Genomic DNA, 11535 nt, shown 5'->3' on the forward strand with positions numbered 1-11535 from the left:
ACACACACACACACAGAAAGGTGTACTTAAAATAACAAAATACTGAGATAATTAGTGTTAAGGATTCTACCTCTGGTAACGTTAGAAAGCTTAAAAATGGTTTGATGGGAGTTTGAGAAAATTTTTTGTTCGTTGTTCTCTCAACAGATCAGTCGTTTAGAGAACATGGACGACTCTGCGAAGGAATACACACAGACCCGCCATCACCTACGAGAAAACACTCAAAACCTTTCTACAAGAATCTGTATGAGGCACAGGTACTGAACACACACACACACACACACACACACACACACACACACACTGCAGTCATAGATTAAATCACATCACTTCAACATATTGATCCAAGGACTATTACTGATTGTCAGGGAGTCTAAAACTCTATCTGCCCTTAAATCCACGTACTTGTCAAATCCACCAGAGATTTTAATGTATTTTGGTCAGACAGTAAAAAATTACATATAATTCCTGTCTGGGGACAAAAATCTCAAACTATCTAAACTGTGTGTTAACGTATATCATGAAAAAAACCCTTAATATAAACTGAGGATTGCTTAAATCTATTTATTTTGCTCACAGATCAGATGTTTTAAATATACCTCCAACCCCTTCATTATTAATGTGAAAGCAGTAACTTTGAAGAATTTTGAGCATTTTGGTCCTCTGACCTTTTTCCCCCATTTTCCCTTTATTTAACCAGGTAAAAGTGTTGTTGAGATTTAAATATCCTTTTTAAGAGACAACAAAATATGCACACAACATAAACAATGTAAAGACAACTGTCACACATTATAAAAAGATGTTTAAAAAAGTTTCCAAAACTATCAAAATGAAGTGAAAACAGTAAATTTAGAAGCAAAGGAAAGTCTAATATCCCCAAAATATAATAAGCATGAGTGCAGAATTATAATAAAGTAATAATTATAATGTTTCAGAAATTATTCAGAGCAATTTTCTAAGTGTGTCAGTCAAAGCTAAGAGATAAAATAAATTAAAAACCTTTCTGCTTCATTTTAAATCCGCTGACCTCCCTCCTCTTCCTCCTGCAGCTTCCTCTCCTCCAGTTGTCTGCGTCCCCCTCCTGCTGCCCCTCCTCACTTTGATGGAGCGTCCGTCAAACACTCCAGAGGGGGCGGAGCTCTGGGAGACCAGCGACCAGGGCTGCGACATTATGCTGCGCCACCTTGAGGCTGCACGTGACATCGCACACAACTCGCAGAGCTACACGGCCAACGCACAGAAGATCTTACAAGGTTGAAAACCCCAAAAATACATGTTTTCATCTCAGTTTTTGTCTCTAAATGTTTTTCAGTATCGTAAAGTTGCTTTCTATGTTTCTGTCTCCAGAGTTCCAGTGCGATGACGACCTGCTGGAGGTGTTTAAAACAGACTTTCAGCTGCGGCTGCTGTGGGGAAGCCGTGGAGCTTCAGTCAACCAATCAGACCGCTATAACAAATTCAACCTCATCCTTATTGCGTTGTCACGGAAACTGGAGCCGCCACCCAAAACACAAACCTTAATCTGACTTCACCTAAGCATCAACTCTACCACATACGGAAAAGGCTTCAGTACAACATCAGGTGGATCAGAAACCAGCTCCGAAGAGAAACAGACTGTAACGAGGAAGAGACGAGCTGCCGTCACTGTGGAGGTAGTCTGAGGTAGAGGAGTTCAAGATCAAACCTCACACACAAACTCTGCTCACCTGCAGCTGACTTTTTATTTTATTTTACATCAGTTAAAGAACGAATCTGTCTTTATTGTTGTGTGTGTCAGGGGCTCATAACATCAGTATCCAGTAAAACAATGTAAATCTGCAACTTGTTTAAATCACCTACAGCCTAAAATATATCATACACACAACTATGTGACTTGTATAAATACATGTAAAAATACACACACATACAAACAGAATCTGAAACATACATGTAAGAGGACCTACAAAAAGACAACCTTTTAGGAACTGAGATAAACAGCTCTAAGCATCGCCACAATCTGAAATATAACGTCTTATAAAATGAGAAAGCAGCGCTCCAAAAACCTTAAAAAACATCTCAATACTAAGTTTACCATTTTATTTCCTTAAACAGACACGTTTCTGCAGTCCAGAAACTGTAGTCCTAAAGAGGATAGAGATCATCCCTGTAGGTGTTCTGACCTTTACTACATGTTGACTCTATTTAACACAATTCTGTTTAAGCATGTCCTTTAATATAAAAATCACCAACATTGGACAGACTGTACATTGTTAATACAGATACTGTATGTCCAATTTTTTTATCAATTATGTTCTACTCAAAGATACTGAGATCCAGCAGCCACAGGTCACCAAAACTCCTTAATGTTTTGATGACAAAAATCCCCTAAAAAATTGTGAAACTGCCCTTTTTAAAATGATAAATAAAATAAAATTTGTGTGAGAACGGAGCCGACAGGAGAGGCTTAAAAGGCTCTTGTTTTATTTCTATACTGACATTCCAGTTAATCGAGACCATGTTTCTTCAACAAGAGTAAAAGGAGAAAAATAGCAAATAGCTCTAAATTCTGTACAAAGTACACTAAGAGGAAAATGTACTTTCTTAGTCAGCGTCTGCACATATTGTCTAGATAGAAATAATAAATATATTTAACAGTTGAATGAGTGATTAAGAGTCCAACCTGGGCTTTTGATACAAAACCACCTGACCACTTTGTTGCTTATTTATCAAGCAAAAAATAGTCTACAGCTCAAATATATCGTATTTTTCCTTTCCCAATACCAATTCCTATACCTGAAGTCTGCGTATTGGCTAATACAGAGTACCGGTTCAATACGAATCATGCCTTTGCCATTTGGAATTTCTCTAAACACAAGTTCACTTGATATTGATAGCGATGTTCCCACAAGGTGTTTTTTTCCCCAATTCATTGGATGGAAAAAGGTCAACAGTAAATCCTTTTACTTACAAACGGAGCAGAAAATCTGACTTCTTCTTTCTGTACATGTGTAAATGTAGCTACTTTTCTTCCAGGGATTCTCTTGACAGATGAAAATATTTTTGTTTCTGCATAAACGTGAATGAATTGATTAAAAAACTGAAATATGTTAAAGCGTGAGAGTAAAGTTGTACATATTTGAAATATTAGCATGTTAATAATTGACTGTACATATTTTCTGTAGAAGACTGACTGTAAGGAAAAAATGTGGCTGATTTTAATGTTTATATTATGAACTACTGTAAGATTGAATAAATATGGTGTACAATCTGTGTAATATACTGAATATGCTGTGATATCACATCCTGGTTGAAAACTTAAAAACTGAACACAAAGAACATGTCTAACGGTTTGTGTGATGTTGACACTATTATAGAGTTATTTCACTCTTGAATTCATAAAAACTATTAAGCTAAACGTCCCATCTGGTTAAAAGTCACAGCTGAATTTAAAATCATCAGAGAAAACAAACCCACTTTTCATTGCTGCTTATTTTATTAGAACAATATCTTGGAAGAAGAAAACAAAAAAAAGCATTTTGTTCACAATGTGTCCGACAACATTCAAAGTAAAAAGATGTGCACAACAATATGGAAAGGAAGTACTGCCATTGGTTATTACAACATATACAACATGGTAAAAACACACATTTACATGGATGTTAATATCCTGCAGAATCACTTGTACCTGCTGTTGATTTCATTTACTGTGATTGGATGTTGATGCTGATTAAAAAGAAAGGCTTTTCATCTGGAGTTAAACAGCTGAAGAGAATCTGTACATGGTCGGTTTCCCGCGGGACAAACGTGATGGTCGGAGTTTAAAAAGAAGAGGAATGTAGAACAAGTCGTCGTGTTTTTGCCGAGTGGTAAACAGCACCACGCTCACAGTAGTTGGCAGGTTTTTAATGTACAAGAACTTAATGCTAACTTTATCATATTTAGCATCTCAAAGCTGATTTGTTATGTATTTTTGCATAATATTCAGAATTACAGCACAGTGGCTTTTATAATACACAGCTCACAGTTTTTATGTTTTAATGCTAACAAAAATTAACCGTTAATGGGACTTTTGGTTAAGTTTCAAAGCTGCTGCGTTACCAGTCATCGTGTATTCTTTGATTAAAAAGGGACAGTGCACTCCAAACGAAGTGAAGAAATTTAAGGGTAAAAATTAAACATTTGGAGCGTCTGTTTGAGAGTTCGTAAAAATGCCTTGCAAGCGTCCTCACAGCAACATAAACACTAACTTATCAGGACACAGAGGTGGCTTCTGTATATCACTGCCTTTATCTTTGTCACATCAGAGGATGATAATCTCCACTACGAATAGCTCTTGTATGCCTGAGTGCGCGTTTACAATTACAAGCAGGGTTTAGTGCTAAAGCTGGTATTATTATTATTTTTTATTATTTAACAAAAATGCTCACTGGTTCGAGCTTCTCATATGATTTGCTGCCTCTCTGTTTTACATCATTAATGGAATATCTTTGGGTTTTTGACTGAACGAAACTAGCATTGGAAGACATTGCCTTGGGCTCTTACAACTTTTAATAGGCATTATTCATTATTAATTTCTTTTAACATTTTATAGACTAAACATTCAAAAATAATAAATCGATATCGAAGAACAATTTGCAGCCCAAATTGCTTTATAACGGTAGGACCAAAACAATCTATGCAACACTTGACTGCACATATCTTATATCATAGTTTAGTTTTTAAATGTAGCCATGATATCATATATGTGCGCGAAACAAAAAGCACTGATGGATCTGCCAGCTAGCCTGGCTCTGTCCAAAGGTAACAAAATCTGCGTCTTCTTTGCTTAATCTGCAAAACGTGTAAAAATGACGGCTGTGGAGAGCGATTTTCTCTCAATATCAGACAGTTTTTTCCGATGCAAACTCGCAGGCGGGAGAGGAAACGTGGAGTAGTGTGAGTGAGAGTTCAAGTAACAACACCTACAGCATCATTCTGTACATTTCACAGCTTCATCGAAGAAACACAGATTTACAACGAAGGCGTTGCCATCTGATGTTTAGATCGACCAAAGCAGAATCATTAGTGGCATTTTTGTCTTAAATAGCATCAAAAGGAAGTCAAACTTTACTTCAGATGTGTAGTTTTGTTAGTCTATTGAAGAGATACAGTGAATGGTTAAAAAAGAAAATCACCAGAGAGATGAATGAATTCAAAGAATCTAGAAAATCATGCAAAGAAAGTTGGTCAATGCTCGTCAAGAGTTACAAAAAGAGTATAAAAACCATCAGGAAGAGAGAATTACTAGAGCTTGTTTTTTTTGTTTTCTCGCTGCTACGCAGTGGTCATTCATAAAGTTCACACCTCCTTCAGCAGACAACACAGACTTTCATTCATTCACTCATTCATTTACTCATCCATTTATTCAGATTCAAATGCTGTAGTACTTCAGGGCAAAGTGCATCAGTTCAATTCAAACCTTGTTGTCTCTCATGAAGAGTGTCGATCAAACAAACCTAAACAATCACCATGGAAACACATTCAGTATGACATAAAAGATGTTAATATGTACAAATCATTCAATGGTAAAAAACATCACACATGTAACACAGGCACATGTACACACATTTACATGTTAACCTGTATGGAAGACCAAACACCCAGAAACAGACACGGTTTTTGAACTGTTTGGCTTTCCATAGATGTGCGAACATGTGTGCGTGTGTCGTCACATTCACTAATAAAACTGATTAAATGGGGGGGAAAAAAGGTTTCAAGGAGATGTGGGTCCCCGAGAAGGCGGGGCTGAACCCAGGTGGCTGATGTAGTCAGGCGGACGAGCAGACACATCCAGATATGTGTGTAAGTGTGGAACAATCCCTCCACGGTAAAACGACATGAAGTTTTAAGGCAGAGTCCTAGACACCGGAGCTCCTCTTGATGTTTGGTGTTATTAAAAAGTGTCCCAGTTCTGCTCGAGCTGAGCTGTGGTTCGGTGAGGGAAGGCTCCCATCTGCTGGTCGACTGGTGGAGTTACAACCCCCGTAGGAAAAAGAGAGGAAAGGTGGGAAAAGAAAGGCGGTAGAGAGGTCCTGTATTCACCTGATAGTCCTGCTATCTAAGAGCAGCTCTGATTCCATCCAGCTGCTGTTTGGAAGATATTTAACGCAAACAGAAATCATTCACATGCTGGACTTCCATTCAAACGTCACAATGGCATTCAACATACAACTCGGCCAAAAGTTACACACACACACGCACACTTTTATAAAGTTGCAGTTAAAGTCATGGATGAAACATTCGATCATGTTTGGGACACATTTAGGACACGTTAAGGACATGCGGCTGTATGAGGGTGAAGGCAGGCATGAGGAGCAGAGTGGCACAGGCAGGCAGGCAGACATCACCAACAGAGCACAGATTATGATGATTATGATTACAGGGATGAGTTGGAGAAGTGCAGCACTGACTTTGTTAGTGGCAGCAAATACTGCGAACACAACTGACCCTTAACAAACAAACCCTGACGTTCTTCTGAACTTTAAATTAATGATTTCCCCTCATGAGGAGCTGGACCAGAAGTCTGGGAGAAAAGTTTGATTTAGAGAATATGGCAAGTGGAAATATTTTAATATTTTCCAAAAAATATTTAAGGATAACCAGCATGTGGGGAAAAAATTGTAAATTGAAAAATCCTCACTACAGAGCGAAGGTGCCATTTTATTTTAACTCGAGGGTCCATTCCTGAACTTCAAATAGCCGTTTGACCAAGAAATAGCTCATCACAAGGTTCACTTACTTGATATTTCCCGAAGCTTTCAGCCACATCTCGTAGCTTTCTTCAGCAGAAGAAGTTGCTCAGTTGCCATGTCATCGTTTGTGATGAGAATTTCTTGTCAAAATGCTATTTTATAGTTTGTAGAGCCTGTTCATTTAAGTGAAAAAGGCTAAAAAAAAAGCTACCAAAAGAAGCTTGAATGGTAGCCACTACAAACACCTTTGAGAAACTTTTCCTCCAACACTTTGACCAGCACCTACAGAGGATATTTAATTCATGAATGGCAAACTATCCTGTTAAAGCACACAGCAGGCAGTGAATCAGTGAGGTGGGGAGATGCTCCTGTCCTTCATTAAAGGCTAAAATCACACTAAGTTAGAGAGAAAAACCTGCTGTTGTACCTGCTCTCTCTGAGCTGAGTACACGTGTATCTTTTACCTCCAGTGAGTGGCGTCATAGCAGTTGCTGTTAAATGGCCTATTTAGACCTGGTACTAACATGCATCTTGGGTGATCCGATCACAAGAGGACAGCTCTGAGTACAGGTGTGAATGCATTAAGACACATTAAGGTGTCATTTCTAAGACTACATTCAGAGGTGGTCTGGGCCGCATGTGACCACATTCTTTTAGCATTGTGTCCTGGGCCACATCGAAGGACCGCCTACTCAACTGACACACTTAACACGCTGTCTGGTTTCCATTTGCTTCACTGTAATGCAAATTAACTGTTTGGGTACTCTTACCTCCAAGAGAAGCAGCAGATGTGTGTGAACACTGAGAAACTAATAACTGCAATATACTCCTAATCACCCTTTTCTTTAGAGTTGTTGAGTAAGGAGAAACTTTCTAAAGCTTAGATATAAAATCCCACAGCCACCTCAGAGTGTCTCTCCTGGAGGGCTGATGATGTGGCACTGAACTAAAAAACAAACGAAGTCTTCATATTGAACAGCCAAGAGGAGAGTAATAATGGGTTACAGCCCTATAGTGTTTATTTGTGGCCACACAAGACGCATCTTAATGCCAGGTGTGAACTAACTTCCTTTGAGCTACCCACTTGTAACTGTATCACCAGAGACGCATGTTAATATCAGGTCTAAACAGGGTCAGAGGTAAAAAAAAACAAGGTTACATGCTAGAATGTTTTCACCCACAGAGAGTAGAACATCAGCAGGTTATTTCTCCTGATGTGATGTTCCCCTAAACAAGGCTGTTAAAGATATATTAGCCACCACAGAAGTCCCATCTTTTAAGACCCTACAGACCGGGAAGCAGCAAGTTGCAGCTTCTGTTTATTTCAGTAAAAAGTCTGGCAGTAGCTTGTGGCTGCTGTCCCGATGAATGAGCACAAATGTTCTTGTTTTCTTGCCACTGCTGCAGAAGTTTTACTTGGTAAAACGTCAGCGAAGAAGCAGAGAAAACAACTGTGTGATTCTACTGCAGCAGTTGTCACTTTCCGGTCTGAAAAGGTCTTCACAGGCTGCTTCACCACCAGGAGGAAAAGTGTATAAACTCCTGCATTTCAGGGTGGGACTTCTCTACTTATGACCCTCCCTTCTTCCTCTAGTGTCCCAGAATGCTTTACTGATTATGGATATGGGAGCATGCACACATTCAAACCTGCCATGTTATCTCTCTTTCCCTCTCTACCTCTCTCTTTCCCCCTCATCACTCTCTTCCTTCGTCCCCACCCCCACCACCAATAATCAGCAATCAGCGTGAGCCCTCCACCAGCCAATCAAATCGCCCGGCCACCCTGCAGCCCTCAGGAACCTGCAGTCACATAGAGGAGAGAGCCAGTTACTAAAAGACACCAAGAACACACACACATACAAACATGATTGAGGTTGAGAAGGTAGGTTTTGTGTTCAGGAGAGACTGCCAATTCACTGGGATTTAAAGGAGAATTCAGGTTTTCCATCGGGGGTGAGGACAATTCACATTCAGAGTGGAAAAAAAGGAAGAAGATATTCTGCTTCTGTCTGTTTATGCCATTAGCGGTCAGAGCTGCTGGGACAATCCTTCTCTCTTTTTTTATCTTTAAGAAGACTACAGGCTTGTGGCCATGTAACATACTAACTTTTCATGGAGTTGTCAAGATGTTTCACTCGGTCTGGACTGAATGACAGTCTGACCAACATCACTGTCTCTACAAGTCTGAGACACAAGATGGATTTAAGACAGGCGTCTTAAACTCAAACTGGCTTGGGGCCACTGCTGGTACTGTCATCTCATCACTTGAATGTTCAAGTGCTTTAAGAAAGCACAATATTCTGAAAATATTTCCATTATTAACATCATACTTAACAGAATATGCAAACAACAGTTTCTATACGTTTTTATATCATCTTTAACCATTTTTGCAGGTACCTTTGCTATTAATTTGCATCAAATAAATTACATATTTAAAAATAGAATGGTGTTTTTATCCAAGGCTTTCATATATGCAGTACAGAATAAAACTAAAAGCCCAACATGTTGTAGATGGATTGAAACTGAATTGTCCTCAAATCCAGTGCTCAGTTTTGTGATGTTATGCAGAAACAATACAGCAGCAGGTTCATGAACCTTTGTTACATTTGGCAGCCTCCCCTTTAAACACATTTTACCAGTAACTATGTAAGAGCTGGCAGTAGCAACGTGTTCCAGTTAGCTGTTCTCTGCATACAGTCAGTGTATTTGGGTGCCATGATTCTGCAACCTTGTTTGTCCTACAAGGTGTTGGCTGCAATAATCACGCTTCAAACGTGACTATATTGAGATGGATGATGTTACTGTTAAAAACACCTGCAGAAGAGGATTAAACCATCATGGATATCAATGGAAACTAATGCTCAGAGTTGCTTTTAATCAGTGACTCAAACAATGACCATGAACAGTCAGTTAATGAGTGAAAGAGAACATCAAATACATAATTTGTCAGTAAGAACTATAAGAATTATTCTTACCGCCTCATTTAACTGCAGTGAAACCGTTTTCATACTGCACATCCTAACATATTCCTAACTTTACCTCCTAACTTGAAGTTTCTAAAGCTTAAAGAGTTACAGCTTGCTATATTTGATATTTTCTTTTTGTTAGAGAATATCATTAAAAAGACCAAACCCAACAAAGAATTGATCCTGCTAACCAAAATATAACATAAAATTGTAATGTTCTTCCTAAGGGTCTTTATGCAGATCATTATTTGCTATGTTTTGTCTTGTGACCCCTAAACTCAAGTCACTGCACAAGAGCACAAAAAGCATATTGGTTACAGCTGAAAATAGTCTCCAAAAAATGCATTACTTTTAACAGTTTCAGCAATTTTTGCTAAAACCTACAGTGACCAGCTGTTTTAGTGAAGGTTGAGTCTTTTTTTAAAATTAAACTATATATTTGTGACCTGTTTTTAAAGATTTACTTGGAGACCGACAGCTTAAGGAACTCCAAAAGTATTCAGAAACTTGGTTTGCTGGTTGATAATAAAGAAAAATACAGAATCAAATCAGCTTTACTCTTTGAAATGTCCATCTATGCTCTGAAAGTACACACTGCATCAAAAAGACTAAACTCCTGTAACAATGTTCAGTATGAAAACGGTCCCTCTAACAAGGCTGAAACCTTTATTAAAATAATTCAATCTTTAGTGTGATGGCACAAGTAACACAGAAAAATAATTGTGCAGGTACACACGCGCGCACACACACACACACTGCAATCAGACAGAAATAACAAAAGATGAAATCAGAACATCTTCAAATTATGTCGACACATGAATCCAAAGAGCTTAAAATCAGGGAGCTTTAAACGTCTCCAGTTTAAAAACATCAAAATAATTAACAAGTAAAAATAAAAATAAATTTCTAATATATTACATTAAACAATCTTAAACACTTTGATCGAAGTGGTGTAGCCTTGATGCTGGGCTCAAAACAGCAGTAGAGACATCTTTCTCACGCACATACATACACACACGCGCAGAGAGACCTCATATACAAACCACTCAAACACCATCAAATAGGATTTTCCTATTTGCCTTTGTGCTCAAACACTCACCTCTGAAACATCAGTCCCACAGATGTGAGAGCGAGATGAGGATGAATGATTACGGGGTTAGAGGAATAAACAGGAGGAGGATGGGGAGAAAATCAGAAAAGGGAAACACATGAATGTCCATGCAGGTGTGCAGATGCTGTCTTTTTTCCTTTTTGTAGTGTTATTTTGAGGGACAGAGAGAGCAGGGGTGGAGAGGATGACAGACGGATGAGAGGACAGTGTAGCTTCAGATGTAAGTGACAGCACCTTTGCTGTTTTTCTCCATGGTGATTTCTACGTAGGAGGTGGGGACGTAGCCCTCCTCGCCGCTCTGCTTCCTCGCCCTCGTCCAGCCGTCGCCTTTATCCTCCTCGATGATGTATAGCACCTGCAATGGAAGAAAATATGTTAGTCGGATCAATTCATTGCTGTTACTGTCTGCACACGGCCTTATTATTTTAAAATGTGTAAGAAAACACGAATATAAAAAGGTCCAGTGTGTAACATTCAGGAGGATCTATTGGCAGAAATTGAATATAATATTAGCCCAGAAGAGACAAACCAAACACTGGCTCTAGATAGGGCCTTTTATGTTTCTCTCCTATTGCAATCTGCAATCTGACCACTAGATGCCACTAAATTCTACACACTGGTCCTTTAACAAAATGAGAAACAAGCATTACCTCGTCTTCTGCCATCACCAGCGTCCCCTCGTTCTGACCTAGGAGTCAAAGAAACCACAGTCACATTAAACACACACCAAGGTTAGCTTAAAGGTGGT

General features: G+C 38.8%; 2 protein-coding genes across 2 annotated transcripts in view; one reads left to right on the top strand and one right to left on the bottom strand.

The window, feature by feature from the left end:
• Positions 1-3457, top strand: part of bcar3 (BCAR3 adaptor protein, NSP family member) — a gene marked incomplete in the record, with an annotated part of 50391 nt that extends 46934 nt beyond the window's left edge. Inside the window, 3 exon segments of the mRNA XM_035653573.1 lie at positions 148-244; positions 1050-1253; positions 1348-3457. Of these exon segments, the coding sequence (XP_035509466.1) occupies positions 148-244; positions 1050-1253; positions 1348-1526 (480 nt within the window).
• Positions 3458-9565: 6108 nt separating this feature from the next.
• The window catches only part of fnbp1l (formin binding protein 1-like), an 18315-nt gene continuing 16345 nt past the window's right edge, over positions 9566-11535 (bottom strand). The window contains exons 14-15 of the mRNA XM_035653580.1: positions 11438-11475; positions 9566-11142 (exon numbers count right to left, since the gene is read on the bottom strand). Of these exons, the coding sequence (XP_035509473.1) occupies positions 11002-11142; positions 11438-11475 (179 nt within the window). The 3' untranslated portion in view covers positions 9566-11001. The remainder of the gene's footprint in view (positions 11143-11437; positions 11476-11535) is intronic.

Source organism: Morone saxatilis, unplaced genomic scaffold, assembly GCF_004916995.1.
Source record: "Morone saxatilis isolate NCDOM2014 unplaced genomic scaffold, NCSU_SB_2.0 Contig12, whole genome shotgun sequence".
NCBI classification, from domain to species: Eukaryota; Metazoa; Chordata; class Actinopteri; family Moronidae; genus Morone; species Morone saxatilis.